At 38.4% G+C, this 24,210-nt stretch overlaps 1 protein-coding gene across 3 annotated transcripts in view; it reads left to right on the plus strand.

Moving 5' to 3' along the window:
• The window catches only part of LOC120636057 (protein furry), a 186,965-nt gene extending 163,610 nt beyond the window's left edge, over positions 1–23,355 (plus strand). For 2 of the 3 annotated variants that reach the window (XM_039907327.1, XM_039907328.1), the window contains exons 47-57: positions 312–469; positions 1,005–1,079; positions 5,012–5,185; positions 5,272–5,412; positions 5,608–5,758; positions 6,399–6,544; positions 7,251–7,487; positions 11,533–11,664; positions 19,405–19,535; positions 22,415–22,545; positions 23,183–23,355. In XM_039907327.1, coding sequence (XP_039763261.1) covers positions 312–469; positions 1,005–1,079; positions 5,012–5,185; positions 5,272–5,412; positions 5,608–5,758; positions 6,399–6,544; positions 7,251–7,487; positions 11,533–11,664; positions 19,405–19,535; positions 22,415–22,545; positions 23,183–23,292 — 1,586 coding nt within the window. In that variant the 3' untranslated portion in view covers positions 23,293–23,355. Of the gene's footprint in view, positions 1–311; positions 470–1,004; positions 1,080–1,939; positions 1,970–5,011; positions 5,186–5,271; positions 5,413–5,607; positions 5,759–6,398; positions 6,545–7,250; positions 7,488–11,532; positions 11,665–19,404; positions 19,536–22,414; positions 22,546–23,182 lie in introns of all 3 variants that reach the window. The other variant, XM_039907326.1, reaches the window with a different exon arrangement.
• Positions 23,356–24,210: the final 855 nt, after the last annotated feature.

A 24,210-nucleotide genomic window follows, 5' to 3' on the forward strand; every position in this document is an offset into this window, starting at 1 on the left:
CATGAAACTTTGTACACATATTCTTGGAAGTGTTAGAAGTAATAAAGGATACTTTTTATCCCGACATTAAGCTCGGTTTCTTTGGGAGAGGGGATGAGTGTTTGACGATTTTACACCATAACTCCGACAAATAATAACCGATTTAAATAATTATTACATCAAAAAAACAAACGCAGACGAAGTCTCGGGCAACAGCTAGTATAATATAAACTAAACCTTGGTGGTTTTCTGATGTGGTTTTATATATATATATATATATATATAGCTATAAGTATTTTTTGTAAACTTTTGTGTATATATAAATGTGTCAGGGTCGTCGACGTCGGGCTCCGCGTCAACGGTGGTGGGCGCGGAGGCGAGCGGCGCACACGCAGCCCAGGCGCACAGCGCTGCGTCGCCTCGTAGGTCACTGTCGCTGTCGCCTGCCGACGCGCAGGCCGCCGGCTGGAAGAGGCCGTGGATGTCGCAGGTTGGTTAAACAAATAGCATTAGTATATCACATAGTATGAAGCAAAAATATATATATAACATATTATATCGACAGCCTACAAGTTGCCCAGACGGATTGGTGTTCGTTAGTAGCCTCGTACGACACCTGCAGAAAGAGAAGAGGTCACCACACAGCATTTATTGAATATACAGCAAATAAGATTTCTTCTTAGTCTAAACTGGATTACGAAATTTGCTACCCTAAAACGAGTAAAATTTGATCCATTTCAATTTGATGTTACAGTGTTTAGAACCACGATTGCGAGGATATACTATGTACTATAACGAAATAAAGATTTTTAGTAAATTAATGTATTTCAAATAATATTATATCCTAATACAGAATCTAATTACAAAAGAAGTAAATTTGCACTTTTAGTAAATTTAGTAAATTTATCTGCATCAAATAGGCATGACTACATATGAACGTCATGCTGTTTGCCGTTACGGCATACAGATCGATTTCAATGCCTAGTCGTTCCATAATTTGACACTAATTATTTGTTTTTCCACAGAGTCGAGTCCGCGAATGCCTCGTCAACCTCCTCACCACTTGCGGACAACGTGTCGGCTTACCAAAGAGTCCATCTGTAAGCAAAAGCATTCATAACTACACGTGTACAATTTTTATTACGATTATTAATACGAGCATAAACTGTACAGCGCATGATGATGACTACTTACAGTTTAGCCATTTTAATAGGCCTCTTTTACTTTTGCTACCGAGAATTATTATGCCCTTAAAAACGCAAAAATACTAAATTATACCATTTTAGGTATTGTTGAATAAAATGTATAATGAAAATTACATATGGCCTGCTTATGAAAGGCATGTGAATAATATCACAAGTAACCTTTTAAAATGGCTGGGTTTTAGTGTGCGTGTACGCCGAGCAATTTACGTGTACACTGAACAATGAATACAAATATTTCAAACGTCAGTGGCTCAGCTTCTTCCAATATTAATAAGGGTTGGCTGGTGTTTATAATTTCATGGAGTCGGATGCAATGGCACTTCTTGTTATAATGGTGAACACATATTTTTATAAACCTTAACAACATCCCTCTAGTCATAAAAATACTTCGAGAGAGTTATGTCCCCGTTATCAGTCGGTATGAGCCATATATAATAAAAATAAATATATTATTTTTATTATATTATTATTTATTTACGACCCACCACGCTAGTTGGCGGGGTATTATTGTGAATACTGGTTAATAAATAAAAAAAACAATAGTTATAGTTTAATAGAAAATTTTGTCTTGTCCCATTTTGCTCCATGCAATTATAAGTCATACCATAGGTCCAAATCTCATTGAAAAACTTAAGACGTTACCCCCTCATAAAAAAGCTTTATTAGCATCAAGGGAAAGGGGGAATGTTAGTCATGTTAATAAGATTAAGTAGGAAAATAATAAAAGTGATATTTCTATCCATCGCTGCATATAGGACGATTTAATTACCACTTTATGTTCCAAGGTAACGCTGAAACCTAATATATTAACATACATGCTTTCGCACACACACCCCGCTATGTTAAGGCTCTGACAATAGACATACGGATACATTATTGCAAACATCTGTTGACCCCAAAATGTCACGTTTTGGGCATTCAATAGTATGACCATGGCTTTTCATCGACTGTCGCATATACTGGGTGGTAACTGACCAATAGTGGATGGCTGACCAGCCGAAGTCCTCGACTCTCTAACCTATCTAAAACGACGGGTTTTATTATTTTTTCCCTGTAAAGCTGACCCTTGTCTGACAAATGTCGAATAGTCAAAGACAAAGTCTCAAAGTCAAACATATCTTTATTCAAATAGAAACATAGATGGCACTTTTGATGCGTACATTACATGTAAAATTGATGGCGATAACTAAATTCGTCAACTTAAAACTATCACCATCTCACATTGTCATTTAAAACTATTAATAAATTTAGAAGTAAAGCTTATATAAAATTACTTGCACCGGAAATTTGGTAGACCCTCAGTTTTTGGACAGACAAAATCAAAAGAGTAGTTCAAGCATATAAAGGAAGCTGTTAACACATGCGACGTTTAACTTTGGCAAGAAGAAAACCCAACAGACCAAAGTTTAGTAGTGGACGTTTAACGTTAAAAACGACGTCAATAAACAGACGAAAAAAGAATAGGGTTTTTTTTCTTTGTGAAATTTAATTTAATCAATGCATTATAAATTAAAAAAAATTTTCAATTCCGAAATTATAATAGCATATTCTATTTAAAACCGACAAATCAGAACCAATTTTGATTATTTAGTTATTTCCCCTTGTGATAGTTGTATAGTTAGGAACCACAATATGGGGATCACATAAGAATGCATAACAAGACAAATACCAACTTAACTGTTTTCTAATAGTTCGCTCTAACTATTTAGGCATTGGAAAGCCTCGTCTGATGAATGGTCACAAAGAATAAACTTGTAACAAACAAACGTATTATTCAATACTTATTTTAGATTATCGACATACAAAGCAGGCGAATGGACCAAGTACAATATCAATCATGTAAATTAACTTGACAAATAATCCCAAAAAAGTTCAGTTTAGCTAATAAAATATATTACAATCATCCGTATTCATGCCAACTGAATTAGCTATAAAGAATTTTGAATTTGAATTTGAAAAACATAAGTTTTCACAAACGCCCAGTGTATTGCGACAAGCTGTATAACATTTGTGTTTGTGTATGTGTCGTCACATTTTGTGTTGCTTTAGCCGCTTTGTTGTTACCATGTTGTTTACAAACTTAGCTATTTCGCCCATGGAGGTTAAACTCTCAATATATTATACTATAATCTTTTCCAGAAAGTTAGACCCTTTCGGCACGCTTGTTTTATGTTAGCGGCCATTATGCCAACAATAACAATTAGTATAGTAACGCGAATTGAGTAAGCTGCTTAGTGAATAGAGATTGTTTTTTAGACTAGTCTACAAAACGGCGAACATAAACGTCTAGTTTAACTGACTATAATAGTGCTCGGGAATCATCAGGCCCGTTTAGGTTTCATGAGACACTGTATTTAAACTGTGTAATGAAGATTACTAACATCGCTTAGCGGTCACATCGCTAGATTATTAGTTTTAATGACACACCTTGGTGACCCTCAAACAAGGATTAAAATTCTAAAAATCAAGAACGTCAAGCATATTAAAATACCCTACCCATACCCTGTGCATACCCTCTATGCACGCCATTGGTATAATTATTTATATCTCAGAGTAGAAATTTAAAAAAAAAAATGTTTAACCTAACTTGGATTGTTTATTATAATTTATTTGAAATTTCGCGCACGTTTAATCCATACGTATAAACATTTAGCTGTGTACTCTAATTACCTACTTTCCTGAATATTAACTAATTGGTATAGACACAGGGAATCCGGAAGTTTCAAGATGATAACAATGTGGCGTTCTGTGTGATAAAACAAATGTTTTACTATAAACCATCTAAAGCTCTCAATTTCGTCCGTAAAGAGTATAATGTGCTATCCGAGGAACTAAAATATTTACACATCACTCATTAACCATTAACCATTACTTTATTACCTCTAGAGACTAACAAACAAAGCCTAAAGGGACTTGCTATTTGAAAACGACTATAGTTTGGATTATTTTCTCAAGATGTTCACAAAATAGTCTTGATCTACTCTTTCACTTGTTAGTGCTTCCGGTACTACTTCCTTTGTATGCCTATTCCTGTGCCTTAATACTGCAACTGCAATGAGCTTATTAATATATGCTTATTCAATTTGCGTCAGTACGATTTCAATGCAAAAATGGCGTCGTGCCATATGCCAGAAACTATTTAACCTCATCCCAACATCCCCGGTTGTTTATCCGTTTTGATGTGTCAATGTGCGCTAGTATAAACCTTACAGAGGTATTGGTATATTGTTGTATATTTAGAAATTATTTTAACTTACGAAAAGAGAATGGGATATTCTATTTCAACTCGACAAATCTGAATCAGTTTTGATTATTTAGTGCTTTTCTCTTGTAACATTTAGCTAGGTCCCACAATATGGGAATCAGATAAAAATCCTCGCAAACGGAGAAGGGCGGCTTAATGTGAAAGCAGCATTAGTAATTATTATTTCAATCGTATTTACAACACTTTGCACTGCACAAGTGCACATAAGAATGTTGCAAGAAGCATAAATCTGAATGAAGTATGTCTTCTGAGAGTTCACGCTAAATACACTCGATGGCAAACTACAAATGTTTGTTACCGTTTTTGCCCAAAGTTTTTATATTCAATAAAAAAAAACACGTAATAATTGTTATTTTCACATTGAATTCACTTGGTAAGCTAAAGTGGGCCGCACTGCTGTAGAGTTGCGGGCTCGCAAACCTTAAGTGTTATCTTTTGGCCATCATATTATGTGTTAGTAGTTACTAGCGCTCACAGCTCTACAGTTTGGTTGGGTCCACTGTAAATGTATTGCGTCAATGGTATTTCTAAATTATGATATAAGTGACTGTGTTTTGTGTAGGTGATCTTCAGTCAGAGTTCCGAGTTGTTGGAGAGGGAATCTTCAATGGCATCCTCTCTGGAAGAGGTGTCCGGTACTCCGGGAAACGAGCCATCCGGTGGAGCTCCGCCGACTGACCACTTTGGAGTGTTTAAGGACTTTGACTTTCTAGAGTATGAAAGTGAAAGTATTGAGGTGATTTCTTTTATTTTTAAAGCAAAACTATTCTCAATTGTGACTTGCGAGACCCGATTGTTGATGTGATGTTTTTTTCTAATCAGGGCGAGAGTTCAGACAACTTCAACTGGGGCGTGCGTAGACGCTTGCTGAGTGAAGAACGCGAAGAGGGTGGAGTGCCCGAACGTAGTCCGCCGCCGCACCGCTCCAAGCACGACCACGACGCGCCTCACCACTCGAAGACGGTGAGTTACGACCTTTGTCTACTGGAAAACAAACACTACGAAGAACTTAAATACTTTTACAAAATTGTTAAAGGAATTTAAGGAATTAGGACACTATGTCTCCACTAATGTAGTAAAAAGTAACACATACAAAAGCAAATAGTAAGCAGTACGTGATTTAAGGAATGGCAGATGATAGATGTTTTTACTCGGCAGGGTCACGAGGACTCGTCTGACGAGGAGGCCGGCTGGGAGGAGGGCGCCACTCGCGGAGAAGGTGGAGAGGCTGACGCAAATACAGCGCACGAGCTTGCTCTGCGAGCACGTGCACACTCGCTCTCAAGTGCGTCCAGTGGAGAGCCCGATGGTAAGTCACATTTTTTACATGTTTCATTAAATTATATAATATGCTAGGTGACTCGGTGTGCTTTGTTGGTAGATAGTTACTAAAGAAGCTAAAATTACCAATTTAAATTATTCAGTCGTTCCTATGTTAAACTTACCATTGTAGTCAATTTTTTGTTGTATAAAATATTGTACGTTCTGGACATATTACATGGATAAATGTGGCTCGTACGTACCATATGTATATAAGTAATATGTAAGAAATATTACCAAAGAACAAAAAAAACTAGAATATTTAACAATGAACAGTTCCGTAGTATTAGCGTATCAGTCATACATGGTAGGAAACAGTACTAAGTTACAGAGGGAACCAACGAAATTTACTAAAAATAAGACAATTAACCAAATATATTCTTATATTTGGTGATTGCCGCTTACATCTCACACAAGATAGAAAAATATTTTTTAAATTGTAAAATGATGTTGGATGCTGAGTTTATTGCTGGCTTCTCGATAGATAGAATTGCTGGTAGAGTCACTACAAACTTGATAATTCAAAAGTGCTTAATAAATTAATTTTGAATTTTGATATAGATATATGAAATTGGATATTAGCAAGAAGTAGAAGCCATTGATTTTCTAAAGCCAAGATTCTTGCACAGGTGAACGTGGTGACGTAACGCCGGTGCCCAGTTCGGCAGCGGGGCCGGTCCGGGATTCTTGGCGTTGCTCCGTAGCTGCGCTTTTGCGCCACGCCGCGCATTCGCCGCCCATGGCTCTAGTGCACCGGCTACATACAGTACTCAAGGTGAGACTTACTAAAAACTATCTAAAAGCACATTTTCATTTAGTCCTATCTTCCATTTGCACTTACTGGCTCAAGGATTTAGTGATTCAAGGAGGATCTTGGCTTTTTGCTCTCTGCATTACTTCAGTGCGCTGAGATTGAAGATATTTGTAAGTTGCATCTATCTAGCGATTCGTATTACGTTTCACAGGGCTTGTTCCTATATGACATCCTAGACAGAATGTTTTAACGCTACTATGTGGAATAGATTTCTTAGGTGTGAAAACTAAGGGCCAGCACCAATTCCTTTCTGAGGGCTATTGTGACTATATTAGACACTGCTACGGTAGTATCGGTGGCTATGGCTAAGCGTAAGTTATGAAGGCGTTATGAATTTTAATAAAATTTTGACTTTGTTTTCGTTTTTTTTTATAATTTTAATTAATTAATTTTAATTTTTCATTGTTAATTCGATTTCATTATTCATTTTTATTAACCATCTGCCATTTTATATATTTTGTTTCTATTTCTATGGGCTAAGCTTGAAATAAATGAGTTTTGAATTTCAATTTGCCAAAATGGACGGCTCTAAGTGAGTTCAACCGATAAAGTTACTCCGTTTGCATTGAGTTTCACCGTCAGTTCGTGTACTTCTGTTGGTTTCTTTTAGTGTACAGCCAGCCATTTTTGACTGGATTAAATCCTTTATTTGTTGTTGTGGTGACAGGAAGTGACCTCAAAAACGATCTCCGTGTGCGGCGAAGGAGCATTGTTATCTGGCGTCGGAGGTGCGGGCGAGCTGGCCGCAGTGCTGGAGCGACTGGGTTCTGAAGAGCCACCGCTGCTATGGGCGGGCCCTGCGGCGGCCGATTGCGCCCGCGTGAGGGACGCCGTGCGGTACGCCGCGCTTGAAATAAACGAACACCTCGAGACTTACTTTGATCGACGAGAACACGCGCTGGAAGTAAGCTTTAAACATTCTGATCACTCTTCCCCTTACTCTATATCTGTCTCTGGACCCATCCAACTGAAATTTTCACTATTTTTCGTTTTGGATGTTATACAATAAAGGGTTATATTCGGGTTTCGCATATCTATGTCTCTAATCTCCGGCCTGAACTCTTCCTTCTTCATCTTAACAATGCATTCACAGTTAATTTTCACTGAATGCGTTCAAATTACATAAAAACATTTAAAAAACAATATAGTAATCAATATAATAAAAAATTGTTATTAGTTGTAAGTCAACTAATTTGTCAACAGTTTAGTAATTACAACTGTTGGTTTTCCAATTAAAGAAAAGTAAATAAATAATAATATCATTTTGATGAAGAATGACATTGCTAAACCCGTAAGGCTAATAAGTAAGACTATACCAAGAGATGGCGTTGCCTTCACGAAAATAATAGATAACTGCGACATCTGGCGTGAGATAGGAAAGTTAATTTACTCTCTACATGTCGCCTCAAAAATATGTGGGCTAGTTGGGAACTACTTGTTTTTACTGACTAGCAATCTGTAGTTTTCCATTGTCACCATCAAACGAACTGAAACTTTTCACCCGACCATCCACAATTTCCGAATCAATCCGAAAGAGCATATATTTTCGTATATGGTGGTGTGAGATGGTAATTACAATCAGCTTAGTTATGATTGGCTTCTACTTACTTATTATTTACACCATACCGTTTGTTTGGTTGTAGGCAGTTCATCCAGAATGACTAACAATCTAGCTATTTATTTATATATTACTTATAATTATACTCATAATATTATATATTGTTAATTGTCTTGTTTACTGTACGCGCCACAATACCTAGCAGCTATTTGCTGATGTTCGTCCGGTCGCACTTATGTCAGAATAAGACTTCATTACTTCCAACAATTAAAAATATAATAGGGATGGATTTATCATAGTTGGCTAGATTATGTTAACCTTTCGAACTAATAAAATCGTCGTCGAACGTTGTATAATCGTTGGTGTTGCCACTACAAGCATTATTCCAAAAAATAAACCTAATCAAGCGAAGGTAAATCATTTCTTTCGCTAATAGACTCAACGCGTAACATTTAAATTAAAATGTTATATATTGTTCAATGGCTACAGATTTACGTCGTCTTGTCTTCGAATATCGAAACTACATTACAGATGCAGTAGTTTTCTTTATACTCTAGGTTTAGATTACTGTGTTTTTTGGTATTAATGATTGTTGCGCCAAGTTTACATTAAGTCTTAAATATTAATTTAAAACTTCATTGATGTTCCTATTCTCCCAATTCCAAAAACAGCACTGAACGATTCTACCCTTAACGAAGATACCGGCGCCCTCATGCGTCTCTAAATAACTAGAACGCAGAGCTGTCACTTAAATTAACAGATGCAAACGATTAAGACGTTTGCATACTTGCATTCCGTTCGCGAAAAGTAACGGACAATAAGGGTTACTGGCTGCCGGTAATAAAACGTTAAAATATCCTTTTAAGCATGCATTATTACTGCACACAGCCAATAAAACTATAGTTGGTGATGTTTGAAAAGAGAGAACTTTGTGGAGGATATTTGAACAAACGGACGGCGGGCTCCTACCGGATGCCCATGAAAAATAAGGTCAAGTAAGTGCTGTCTGTCCTTTGCTCCGATTCCTTAGCATCTTTTTTTTTGTACACCAATTTACCGCAAAAATTACCATCGATGAGTCGATAATAAGAACAATCCAAATAACTTAATATAACTTGGCGCATACAATGACAAATATGAATTAAGTTTTACAAATTAAAGAGTGCTTACATGTCTCTTTCTGTAATAATATACATGGGTGTCACTTACAGCTCGTTCCCACTTGTCGTGCGTCGGAACCGTATATTAGTCGGATGTCGGCGCCTTTGTTCACACTTTCGGTTAATAATCGATTGTCGGCCACGGTTGAAGCGAATACCAATTTTTAGCACTCTACGCAAAGCAACTAAGTACGATGGACGTCGATGAAGTTCTTGTTGTGATGTATTATTATTTAAGAAGAAAACAAAGAAAGAGAGCCCAGAAAAGACAATATTGGGTGCACCCAATCCTGAGGGAAAGATTTAGTTTGGGAACATTTCAGAACAATAACAGAATTGAGAAGTGACGAAATTAAGTTTTTCAATTATTTTAGGTTGTCAATAACTACATTCAACGATCTACTGGCTCGAATATCAGTGAGCATAGACTACCAAAATACAAGATTTATCGGTTTTTCGACATCTGACAAATGTGAATAGCGACATTCGTACTCATAGGCGAGCGAGATCCGACACAATTGTTTTCCGAGCGTAGAGGGCTGGCAAAACACCCGACATTTCTTGTCGGCGCCGACACAAAATCGGTTTCTGACAACCGCCTGCCACTAGCCACTGGAACCTCCGATTAATATACGGATCCGACACCCGACAAGTGGGAACGAGCTCTTAGGTTTCTGATTACGAATTACATCAGTTTTGAAAATATTGATGGCCGACGTATTATTTAGGTTCCAAACAGCAGCTCCAAAATCATAATATCAATAATTTTTGTTTTAGCGTTAGTACTCGACGTATGAAATGCCAAATTATATTTGCAAATAGGTGCTAACGTTATCATTTTTTTGTGCGGGCTTTAACAATTGACGGCCGTTTGGCCATAAGGTGTGTCCCACACCGCACACACGTCATTACTGTTGAAAGAATTCTGCATATTGACAATTATATTGCCTGTATGCGGAGCGTATGAAAGAATTGAATTTAAAAATCCTATGGATAAAATATTATGGATTACATGAATGATAAAAAAAAACTTGGAAATTAATCGCTCTAACTTCATAGCTAATTATTAATTCGACTGTGAGATGGTGATAACAAAAAAACTGGCTAAGTTTGTTGTGGGCACTTCATATACCAGGGGGCGTTTGGAACCCCCCTAGCTTAGTTTTAAGTTAACGAATGTAGTTATAATCGTCACCTAACATTAATGGTAACTTATTATATGTAAGAACTCTTTACAAATGCCTGTGATACATGAATAGCCATGTTTGTTTTTTTTTTCTTTAAGTATTGCTTTTAAATACTGTCAACTGTGCGGGCAGCCTTAAGAAATTTGTAGGTCCCAGATCCCAGGTGTAGGGTAGGTAAATATGAGGTAAAATGTCTCATAGGACATGCTATTAAAGTTCTCTAAATGTTTAAACCATTATCGATAAACTGCCTAATTTTTTAACCGCCTCGAAAAAACGACGGGTTGTTTAAGTTTAAGGTGTTTGTGTGTGTGTGTGTGTGTGTATGCGCGTTTGTGTGTATGTGTATTGAATAGTGTACATTAAACAGAATGTCGAGGGTTCTTTTTAATTTTAAATTTATATATTTTTTCTGATTGCGTAGACAGCTGAGCTGAGTTTACCCGCTAGTGATTACCTACTAAAGCTTAAAATATGGGGTCACTCGCAAATAAACAGTGGACATTTCTGAAAGATTCAAGGCACTCTCTTTACGTTTGGTTCAACATATTTTTGGCATGCATATAGCCTTTGACATGGAAAAGAACATAGGATACCTCTTATCCCGATTCCTTAAATAGTTCCCGAGAAAAAGTTGAGAATTGTTTACGAGCTAAGCCGCGAGCAGACAGCTTCTGCCCGCGATGGCTCGACAAAAACACTTTTTACTCACAAGAATTTAAAAAACCCTCGCAGACAAAGTGGGGGGCATCCGCTAGCTGAAATTAAACCAGTGCGACACGACCAGTGTGTCAGAATTTATATTCCCATCAGTCTTAAAAATTAGAGATGTATCTGCACATTGTACAATTTAAATGGCATTTACAAACATACATACCAAAAATAGAAAGGGGTCCAAAATTGAGTCCTGTGGGAAAACCATTAAGGTAGTTGAACCTTGAGATTTTAAGTCTTTACAAAAACCTTTTGGGTACTCTTCTTCTTCATTAAAATAATTGTTGACGTCACGTCCGATAGGGTATAAAGCATTGTTTTTTTCCGCAGACGCTGGAGCTTTCCCGAAGCGCAGAGGAAGCAGGCCGCTGTCTGTACAAGTTGATCTTCCAACTTCTGTTACTGCTGGAAACAAACAACAAGATGGTGGTCGCAGTCTACCACGCCGCGCTTGACAATCGCGTAAGTAAATCCAATTGTTTTTTTGTCTTTATTATTTATTCAAGCCCAATTTTAATTCAGTGCTTTTATTAACCGTGCCAAGGTTTTATTTCACAGTTTTACTAGTTCCCTGTGTTACGTATAAATACCTACATTTAGAATTGTTTTCTTCGATTTACTATGTATCCATACTTCTGACTAAAGTTTATTGTCACCAACATGCGATAGTAAACATAAAACTCCCGGCATTTGAGCAGCGTGGTCGGTCTATGCTCTGAAACCCTCGCTGTGATAAAAGACGAGTCCTGTATCCAGCGGGGTTGTGTTAATGTCATAAGGATGGTGATGGTGATATGTTACTTCTGTTTCTATTCTTATTTTAAGCACAAACTCTGTTGCACATACAGCGTTTTCATTTCACTCCTTTGGTTGCCTGTGAGAGATCGCTATATAGGTATATGGCATTTTACCTTACCTTACTGCACTATAATTTTCAGGCTATTAACGTCTCATCGCTGGGCACATGGTACTTATCTCAGGAGTTAGGCTTTAGAACATACGTCTGTAGTAATGTAATTAATATATTGTTATGTTTGAATATATTTCACGAAATATAAAGAACGGTGAAACCGTATACGTCATCATCGTCATCATATCGACCCATTACCGGCCCACTACAGGGCACGGGTCTTCTCTCAGAATGAGAAGGTTTTGGGCCGTAGTCTACGACACTGGCTAAGTGCGGATCGGTGGACTTCACACGCCGTCGAAAAAAATATGGAGAACTCTCAGGCATGCAGGTTTCCTCATGATGATTTTCTTAACCGTTTAAAGAAAGTGATATGTAAATTTCTTAAATTAGAATACACATAACTCAAGTGGTTTAATTGATTTAACTAAAAACGCACGTAACTCCAAAATGTTAGAGGTGCGTCCCGGGATTCGAACTCGGTCTCCACTATAGGAAAGCCGAAACCGTACCCACTAGCCGTAACCGTAACCGTTTCGATTTATTACGAGACGCCTACCGTATGCGTAGTAAACACCAATTCCTATAACCGAAGTATGGGCCAAAAGAAATGAGTGCAGTAGGTTAGGCTTGTTGAATAAATAAACGGATGGTGAATATTGAGATGGGGGCGTTGGTCTGGCCTTGAAGCTAGGGTTACTACATGTCTGGAATTTTAAAAAAAGGCATCTGTATTTTTTTCTGTACTGTCTCGGATTCGAGTAATTTTAATAAAATGACATTGCTGAAGGCTATGCACTTCCCAGGCGATTTCGAGTCAGAAAAAATATTGCACATATTTCTTGCGAAAATCTTTTGATTCTTTTGAGAAACTCAGTGCAATTCTCGCGATCACTTCACTTACAACGCGAGTGAAGTAAAAGAAGTGAAAGACTGAAACTATTGGTGCTTAGAGTCCATGATCCTAAATTAAACTAGAGATAATTTGCTTAAATTAGCACTATAAATATATAATGTGTACTTATTTCTATTTCTATTGTAGTTTTTATCGCGTATTTATGTTTCATTGTTTGCACTGTCTTACTTTCATGTTTTCAATCACTTTTTTATTATATATTTTTCTTTTACTTGTTTTTTTCTTGTATTGTTTCAAAGTTAGTGCAATAAAGTTTTCTAAATAAAATAAAATAAAGCTGTGTGTGACAACCCTACTGGCGTACGTTCGATGGGGTCAAGGCCAAAGGGGTTGGCAGTTTAGTGGAAGTAATATACGGGTATATAGTGAACGGGAATCGATTTCACAAATCGCCCTACTTATATACCAACTTCATATAAAAAGGAGTATGGTTTAAATTTAACTCGTATTGTTTTTTAGGTGATAATATCACTGCTATATCTCATATCAAATTAGAACTTGTTTCGAAGGATTTTTATTCGTCCGAAACTTAGAAAGAACTCTTTCCCATATGTATTGAAGGCTGCTTGCACGCTCTAATAAAAAGTTCTTACCTTTTTTTTCCATGATTGCGAGCACACAACTTAAACTTTGAATATTATTATTGCGCTACAAGTTTATTTTATTGTCTTTTTATATTATTATGTTAGTCTTTTTCTTAAATTTTAAGGGGTCAGACATTGTTTGTTTGAATTTTTAAGTATGTGCCAATTAGGTTCATCTAAATTTAATACTGCCATTCGAAACGGAACGGACGGGACTTCTCAATAGACTGAAACCAATCTCTCGCTCTTAATCTAACAATCTTGATGTCGCCTTTTTGTCTTTTTATTCCACTACAAGTTAGACTGAGTTTGAGTACGCTAAATTAGCCCTTGACTGCATCACCTGGTGATAAGTGATGATGCAGTCTAAGATGGTAGCGGGCTAACCTGTAGGTATGGTAGTCATACCCTTAATCGGTTTCTACGCGACATCGCACCAGAACACTAAATCGCTTAGCGGCACCTCTTTATCGGTGTAACTAGCCCCGGCCAAAGCCTCCCACCAGACCAGACCAGAGAAAAATCAGAAATTATAAATTCCGAATTGAACCGGGAATCGAATCCGGATCTTCCTACTTAAATTCACAGCGCTCACCGTTGCGCTAGGGAAGTCATCGCCTGTCCACCTAGATGGGAGTTTAGTTAGTGCCCAAACCTTCATCGGTTGTCCGATATATAGCCCCGCCCATTGCTACTTTAGCTTCGCGACTCGTTGACTATGTCGGTGATTCTAATTCATCTACGGCTCTCCTCAGGTCTCAGATGAGCACGTAGAGAAAATCAAAGTAGGTATAGCCTCTCGATCGCTCGCTCACTTTACTGTGCAATCGTTCGTAACTCTGTGCTTTGTTATGAGGACCATAGTAAGCGTTTACGTTTCAAAGGCATTATTTATTCCTGTTACTTCGGTCTTCAGGCACCTAGGGATTTCGGACGATGAAACATAAGTTGCGTGAACATCGTCCGTGTTTTTTTTTATATTTCGTGATCGTACCTATTACATTTTCTTCAGTATGAGAGTGAATGAGATTTTGTGTTCTCTTGAAACGTCTTCGTCGTTTCAGTCAAGTGACTACTAATTTCATCTACTCGTAACTTCCCTCCGCATTTTACGAACATATTTCCCTACATTTCCTATTTACTCGGGTCAACGGATTCTCACACGTCAGCAGCCTTACTCTCCTTCCACAATGAGAAAGGGTTAAGACCGGACTCCACTAACCTTTGAAATTCAAAAATTCAAAATTCAAAATTCATTTATTTCAAGTAGGCCTAATATAAGCACTTTTGAAACGTCAAATCTGTCTGTTTGTATTGACTACCACCGGTTTGGAAGGCAGATTCTACCGAGAAGAAGCCATCAAGAAACTCATCAGTTGCTCTTTTCCAACATCAAAAATTTACATTTTACATTTTAACATTCATTTTTCTATCTTGTGAGAGCTGAAAGCGGAGCCGGATGCTTCCAAGCAACCTTGTCATTAAGAACATCATTTGAGAACATTATGTTGATCTTTTAGGCATGCAGGTTTCCTCACTACGTTTTGCTTCAGAGTTGAAGCAAGTGATATTTTAATAACTTACAACGCACATAACTTAAAAAAGTTAGAAGTGCGTGCTGGGATTAGAACTCGGCCCGCCGGAAAGTGAAGTCGAACTACTACCCGATGCGCTATCACCGTTTCTTCTTCTTCTTGATTATTCAAGTATAAGTATAAGTTTGGGCTCAGCCACTAGCTACTATCTTATCACATGTCGTTAACATTTCATTTTTAACAACTTGTCTTAGTGCAGACCTAAGTACCAAATTCCAATTGTCTTGAATTAAATGTGCCTATTACGGTACCTAGTACTTTGTGTATATACAATTTTTTTCTATGATGGGTATTGATATACTTGACTTTTGATCAGTAAAGATTTTCGTAATTCCACGTTTTAAAATGAGAAATTAAATAATTGCAATTATCAAGCTATGGAAGATTTTATATTATGCCCCAGAAAAGTTGATGGTCACAGTCAACTACGCAGTTAGGTAGCTTTATCGATCGCACCCTGCACCTTGCACATGCGCGTTGCATCCCTGGTGCAAACAAAGAGCCTCCCTCATCGCCCCTCCTTGCCTACAAACCCCCTTACTCACCCCACGGCGCTGCCTGTAATCCCCCCCCCCCCTCGTTACATAATGAACTGGATTCTAGAATATTCCTACCGCAAACTAAAGGAAAAGATAGATCGAATACAGACCATAAAAAAAAGTGAAGAGGAGGCACATAATCTTTGCACTTTTAATCATACATAATGAATGAAAGAATAAATATACTTTTATTGCACACCACCTAAACTACATAACAAAGAAAAGTATAACAAAACAACGTATACAATTTGGCGGCCGTATCGATTCATAGCGATTTCTTCCAGGCAACAAATAGCATAATCGTATGATGGGTACTGTTTTTAAAACAAGCAATTTTAAACATTAAATATCAGAATTTCGTTTATTACAAAGAAAGGAAATTAGCCTCGAACGCGAATGCCCTGCTGAATGTTATAAGAATTTCTACAATTTCCCAGATCAGTTCAGTGATACCACAATTATTGTTATCGATACCTCTCAAACGGATTATTTCTAATCGGAAGTTTTATTGATACGAATAATTTAGAACCTCAGCTCCATCGACGGCACAATAGAACTTTGCTAACACAATAGAAAATATAAGGTCGCATACTTACTGACTACTGACTGACTTTGTTTAACCACCTATATTGTTAACATCCCAAAAACTCGCAAAGAGCGATTTGCGTCTTCTTTTCTTATACGCATGGCTGGGGTTCGGAACGCTCCGAATCTACACTTTCCATCAGGTGCGATTGTGGTCGAGCGCTACTCTATTATAGTTAAAAAAAAATAAACCTCGCAGGTGACTTTTTTTTCACTGGTCTGGTCGGGTGGGAGGCTTCGATCTTAGCTAGTAACCCTACCGACAGAGAAGTACCGCTAAACGGTTTAGTGTCCCGGTAGGGTTTAATATAACTGTCATACCTCTAACAGATTCGCCCGCTACCACATTAGATTGCATTATCACTTACCAACTTGGGAGATTGCAGTCAAGCTCTAACTGAAAGTGAAATAAATAAAATAAATATAAATGTTTATTTTTATTTATTCGACTCATGCTCATATGAACATACGAGCAAATTTCTGTAACCTGCAAACTAGCACGCTTATGTAAAATGCGGTTATGCGCACCTAAACTGGATAACTAGACGTTAACAAAGACATTGCCGTATTCTCCGTCTATTGTTATTTAGTCTGCGTATCTGCGCACTAGTTTTCATCGACAAAAGGGTGGGTACTAATTGGAATTAAATTACTTCAGCTTTTACATTTTCTACTTACAGCTTTTTGCTTTGATGCGAGTGAAATTTTATACGCTTCCTATTGTTTGGATTGAAATGAAATTTAATTAATACAGAACAAGGAGAAGTTTTTAATCTATTGTTTTGATTCATCATCATCATCATCATATAAACCCCTAACCAAAACCTTCCCTAACGTTCGCCGAGGGTTTAAGCTACTACATACAGCTTTATATACCATTTTGAATAGATAATTGTTCAGCTTAAATCGATTTGAACGCGCCAGTGCAAGTGGACTGAGCATGGAGAGGATAAATTCTTTACGAATCTCATCTGATTCAGGCCGCCGACTACCAGCTTGGACCTTGGCTTCCCTCGAACTGGAGAACCCTAAGAAGCTGTGATAGCGCATAGGGTACTAGCTCGATTTCACTTTCGGGTTTTCGGTCGAGTTCGAATCCCAGCACGCACCTCTGACTAAGTTATGTGCGTTTTGAGTAATTAAAATATCACTTGCTTCAACGGTAAAGGAAAACATCGTGAGGAAACCTGCATGCCTGATAATGTTCTCAATAATGTTCACAAGCATGTTAAACCCATATCGCTAATTGGTTTCTAGTGGCAAAGGCCATAGACAAGTTTGGTGATATGAGGTGCCTAGTAAACTTGATTGGTGCTTGTTAAATGTATGCCTAGCAATCTTCTTTGTTTGGGTATTGCCATGTGCGTCATGTATTCCAGATGCCCCTGAGTGCTGATGACCTATTAACCTTAATATTTTCGTTCCAGTAACCTAAATACGTTACCAAAGCAGCGCTCCCTCTATTAGGTTATTAGGTCTAGGCTATATCCCATTGCATGTACGTCATGACCCACCTATTTGAACAGAATATCGAGTTCGCTGTTTGCAACAAGGGAGGGGTCCCTTACGTGACTAATAAAATCGCATCGATATTGGCACTGTGATTTGATACATAATATTCAGCTAACGTAGCGTTTGCACTGTTACGTTAGTTTATATACAAGTTTCTGTAAACGGAAAGGTTCTATTTTGAAATAAATAAAAAAATTTTTTTTGGTATGTCCTGATAAACTCACATTGGGGCAGCGTGGTGGGTGTTAGTCTATGCCCAGCTGTGGGACGCTAGTATGCTGAGTTGATATGATATGCTTTTGTTAGAGGTACTGCACCGTTCCAAAGATCCGATGTCGTTCAAAATGACCTCCATTTACATGAAGAAAAACATTGAAATCGATTGATATCTAGCGGAAATATCTTTACTACTCGCGACTGGTGATGCAGCCTTCTTAGACAATGCCCTGTGACGTTTGTTTAGGCAACCAAATCCCAGCGTGTTCGGTTACCGGAATCGCATTACAATATAATTCTGCAGTGCTAATGACGAAGACAATATTTTGACATTTTGCTAAAACTGACTTTCAGACTTGTCCTGCGGAGCACCACCTACGAATCTTATTAGATATTTTCGAAAACTTTTAATGGAAAAACAAAGAAAAAAACGATTATATTTATATTTAGGGCTGGAAGGAACTATGAACAAAAACAAATAAAGAAACTAGCTTTTGCCTTTTATTTCCATTACAAACTAGCCCTTGACCGCCCTCTCGCCTGCAAGCACACAACTTTAACTATGAATATTATTATTGCGCTATAAGTTGATTCTTTGTCGTCACATTGAAATAACCAATGATACTTTTTTTTTTCAAATTTGAAGGTCAGACATTGTTTGTTTGAATTTTTAGTATGTGCCAGTTAGGTTCACTTAAATTCGAGACTAAGGACGGGTCTTCTCAACAGACTAAAGCCAATCCCTCGCTCAAAAAATTTAACAATCTCCACCTTTTTTTTATATTATTCAACTACAAGTTAGCCCTTGACTGCAATCTCGCATGCTCGTAAGTAATGATGCAGTCTAAGATGACAACGGGCTAACCTGTTAGGGGTATGGCAGTTGTATTAGACCCAGACCCCTAACCGGTTTGTACGCGATGTCGTCACCCTACCAGGTCACTAGCCACGCCCGCAGCCTCCGGACAAATTTATAATATTATTGCTATATTATAAATGTTTACGTACGTGCACGGCTGTGGCAGCACATACGCTGACGTCATGGGCGTAGCCGGCTTCTGGTATGGGGCGGGTGGGGGGTGAGGGTGGCAGGTGAGATATTTAGGTCAGCTCGGCCGCGGCTGTTTTGTGTTTTTTTTTTTATAGGGCGCTCCATAATCGATACTGAAGCCAAAACTGTGTTATTATGTTTTCAGTTTCGTCTGTCCGTCTGTTTGTTTCTTGACCGCCATATATATTTTAAGAGAGTTCATACATTATCTGCGAGATTTTTAGGTGGGGGCAGCTGCCATCCCCTGCCCCGCCAGGGTACGTTCAGCGCTGACGGTGTGATTTCGTGTTCCAGGGCGTTGAGATGAGCGGCGCCGTGCTCACAGTCCGCGCCGCGCTGGCCGCGCACCTCAGCGACTCGTGGGCCGAGCACTCGCCCGCGCCGCACGACGACGCGCGCCTTCTGCTGCTCATGCAGAGACAAAGGTACAGTACACGCGCATCAAAAGCACATACGCACCGGACAAATGCGGATGACACGCACTGATAACGACGTCCGACCAACAACACAAGCGCATAGTACAATCCACCAAATAAATAACTAATAATAAATGTACTACCACAATACACACATCACCATCTAGTATTATGGATACTAAGATAACTGATGAATATTTTTATGAATAATACACACAAATAAATCTCACAATACATGTTCCAGTTATATGAATCGATCCCACGGCCGCCAGTCGGCCGTCAAAAACGACACACTTGTCGCACAACGTACGCCTATCACACAACAAACACGTTGCATTATATAGCAAACTCATACGACGCAACACGCATATATAACATTGCACACGATATGAAGTTTATTGTGTACGTGTGACAATGGTACACAGAAGCCTTTTGAAATATTCGAATTACGTGTTTATATTTATTTATTTATATATATTGTTATTGTATATAATGGTTTTAAATAAATAAATAAATAAGTTACTTCGCCTACAGTTCTAAACTAAAAAAAATTAAAAACGATCCTCATTTATTCGTTTTTGAACTTAATTTAATAGAAACTTGGGAACTTGGGACTAAATCCAATCGCTTTACTAACTGAATCTTAGCGTCTGTGTGTCATTTTGAGAGTTCGAAAACAAACATTAACTGCTATGATGAAAAAGAGTTATAATAATTATTTGTTTATATTCATATGTAGGTGACGTGGGATATTGACGCCCTACCTGTCGCAATGGTATGCGTTGTTGACTTATAACATGGAAGTCCCGGGTTCGCTCCCCGGCAGGAGAAATTTGGCATTTACATCTTCCGAATTTTCTCTGTTCTAGTAGGAGATGTAGCGTACTTGTACGTTGTTACTTATAAACCTAGTAGAGGTTCGGATTTAATATAACTACCATACTCCTAAGCTCGTTACCATCTTAGACTGCATGATCACTTACCAGCAAGTCAATGGCTAACTTGGAATTAAAAAAAACTGTGATTTTTAGAAATACTGGGCTTGATTTAAATATATTATTATATAATATAGAACTAGACTTATTTATCAATCCATAACCGGCCCACTACAGTGAACAGGTCTCCTCCCATAAATAGGGTTTAGACTGTAGTAGACCACTCTGGCCCAGTGCGGTTTAGTGGGCTTCACACCCCTTTGATAACATTACGGAGAACTCTCAGGCATGCAGCTTTCCTTACGATGTTTCACATAACTTTGAAAAATTAGTGGCGCGCGCTGGGATTCGAACTCGGATAGTGAAGCCAAAGTCCTAACCACTGGGCTATCGCCGCTTCCCCAGTATTACAATAATAGCATTATTGTAATACTGGACTGGAACAGAATTCAATGCAATAAAGTATTCGTCCCGTTTACTTGTGCGAGGTGAATTTAAATGTCAGGCTCCCGATTGTTAGCCGTTATGCGGAACTGTGATATCGATCCGTGCTACTGAAATAGAGCGGATGCACACTTGCGGCGAGGCCGTGTTACCTTGGTTACCCGCTGCGATAATTGCCCTCGCGACCAATCACAGCCATCTCGGATAGCGCAAGCTTCTCCCATTGGTCGAAGAGCTGGGCAGTTTTGTTGCCCCCACAATGACGTCAATCGAAAGGGGGGAAGCCTTTCGATTGACGTCATTGTGGAGGCAGCTTACTAGATAGTTCTTTAATTAATTTAATTTGCCAGATATACTTCAACCCACGCTACCATATAATAATAGGTATAACTGCAATATAACAGGTTACATACAATTCATGATTCCTTTATTTTATTTTATTTATTAAGGCCCAAAAAGTATACTTAATACTTAAAATTAGTACAAAGAAAATAACACATACACCAATTAAGTAGCCGCTAATAAATCTAACGAATACATTAAAATTGACAGCAAACTTATAACTTAATTATGAAACTTTAGAATATGTATAAAACACATATTATTGACTGATAATGTAAATAAGGGAAGACCATTATTAACAATAACCATCAAAGTGGATATGTGAAAACATAAGTAGTACTTTTACGTAGAACAATTAGAAGTTAGAATTTAGAATAAAGATGTTTAAAGCACAATTCTACAATAAACTACCCATTGACATCTTGGAGATAGCTCTTAAAAAGTTTTAAGTTTGTATTAAACGTAAGCTTATAGATAAGTCCAGTTACAGTATGAAGGATTACATAAAAAGGATAAAAAGCTTTTGTGTGTATAATCCCTCTAACAAGGTTGCTCTTCTAATTATGTGAAATGACAATGTGAGATGATGATAACAAAAAAGAACACCCGGGTTAGTTTGTTGTGGGCTTCTTTTTAGACCAGGACGCGCTTGGAACACAAGTAGCTTTAGGTTTAAGTTTACGTATATGGTTATCGCCATAATCTCACTACCGTGTACTTCTCAAATGGTGTACGCATCAAAATATCCACCTACGGGCCTACTTAAATAAAGACTTTTGAATTTGATGAAACACTATCGGTTGCCCACGACATCCGTCCGCTATATCAATTTTTGTCTCCAATCTCGTGGGAGCTTTTGTATGCAGAGTAGCCTCTGTTAATCTAATCAATCAATCAATCAAAAATACTTTGTTGCACACAAGAAATAAATAAAAGAGAACAAAGGTACAAGTCATTTAAATTTGTGTAACAAAGGCGGCCTTATCACTACTCACTCTACTAACTGATATGGCAAAAATCAAGTTAAATGGTTGCTTAGTTAAGGCGTAAGTAAGGAAAAACAAAGAAACAAACTTTCACTTTTATAATATTATTTGGTTTGGACTTTGCCTTACCCGGTTTGCTCATGTAATCCATGTCGTGACTACTATGGTGGCACGTGCACAGGTGGGGCGCGGCACTGGCGCTGGTGCGGGACCGCAACGCGGAGCGCATCCTCGAGCGAGGGGAACTACCGGAGGATGACGTCACTAGCCTGCTTCACGTGTACTGCAGGGGACTTGCGCAGGCGCAGCCCGGTTAGTGCCCACGTGCCCACCACAGCACGGCTAGCACGGCTAGTGTTTGATTTTGTCTCCAATAGTGAATAAGCATGTATTCTTTTATGTAATAGCTGTTGTGAATTTATTTTTAATTTCATTCCCTTGATTTTTTTTCAATGGTCCTACGACGAGAAATGAGAACGTGGATTTACTTGACCAAGAGTTCATAACAAAGATATAAATAATATAAAGGACCAATTAACTCAATTAATAGCGTTAAACCATTGCACTGCTTTACCAAGACAGTTGTTTATATCGTCAAAAGCTAATTCCTCGCCTTCAGACATTGAACCAGTAATAAAGCGTTCTTGTTTTTTTTAGAAAAATTAAGTGCAAGCGATTATACAGTCAAATAGTAGAGTGCAGTCGATATAGTTTTTATAGTATTAATTTACGGACCAAGCCGATGGCATAGCGGTATATGGACAACCATCGCCCATCCAACATCAACAACAAAATTTCAAAACAGATGTCAGGAACACGGCCTACAAATTGTTCCCTTTAGAAGGGATAAAATATGAGCATGGCGTAGTAGTTCCCTAGACAAGCTCCGTCACAAAAAACTCTACTCCTTCTAGTGCGAAGGCCATAATGGCATGGTGTGGTGTTTCAGACATGGTGGCCATCACGCGGCCCGTCAACGAGCTGTCGCAGAACCTGTCCTTCATGATGGAGAGCCTGTACAAGGTGTCCGTGTCGTTGCAGCGGCAAGAGTTCGGCTGACGCCGCGCGCGCCGCGCGGCCGCGACTCTCGCGCCCCGGCGACGTCCGCGCTACTAGTTACCACTCGCCACCACCGCCACCACCAACCCCACCACCACCGACAACACCACCAACAACACAACTTAGTGCTCGAAGCAACAGGGCATTGTGCTACAAGCACTGTCTCAGTACAAAGTGACGTCGTGCGTTCCGAACTTGTATTGAAAATTGAATCGTCACGCTCAAACAATATAATTTTTAATGGTGGTATTTCTGTTGCGCGTTCATCTCTAAATTAAACTTGATTAGTTGAAAAGTTCTGCTGTCCTTTTCACAATGTTTCTCGTTAAAAGGGATAGCACTATTTTTCGACTTTAGTTCAGTTTAAGATCCGTGTCCAACAAAATTGATTACCTGTAGCACACAACAGTTGTGTATGGACGCATTTCGCGAATCAATTTGTACGAGTGATGTTGTATTCTATAGGTTATACTATGGCCACTGCGACACAATAACAATGACGCTCCGAAGGTCGGACGAATTGTTCATAGATATTCGTCCGGTTTTAGGATGGCTGGCAACACATATATTGGACGAGATATCTAAATACATTTTTAATGAGTACAAAAAATGGAGAACCGGTAAGATTTGAATCCGCATCCCTAAAGATGTCATATCGACAATTTGACATCGGTGGGAGTAATGGCTCAAAAAAGCCGCTAATGCCAGACATATACGGGTTGGAATCCCGCCGGTTCTGCTATTTTGGTGTATGTTTATTAAAACTATTTAGATGTCGATACCTTCGGCTATGACGATATTATATTCGACAGAGACACAGAAATAAATCCTTTTAAATTTTGTGCGGAAAATGAGGTCGCCAGACGTACAACGTCTCATATTATAATGATAGCGTGCACTTTTTATGTGATAAGCTTT

Source organism: Pararge aegeria, chromosome Z, assembly GCF_905163445.1.
Source record: "Pararge aegeria chromosome Z, ilParAegt1.1, whole genome shotgun sequence".
Lineage (NCBI taxonomy): Eukaryota > Metazoa > Arthropoda > Insecta > Lepidoptera > Nymphalidae > Pararge > Pararge aegeria.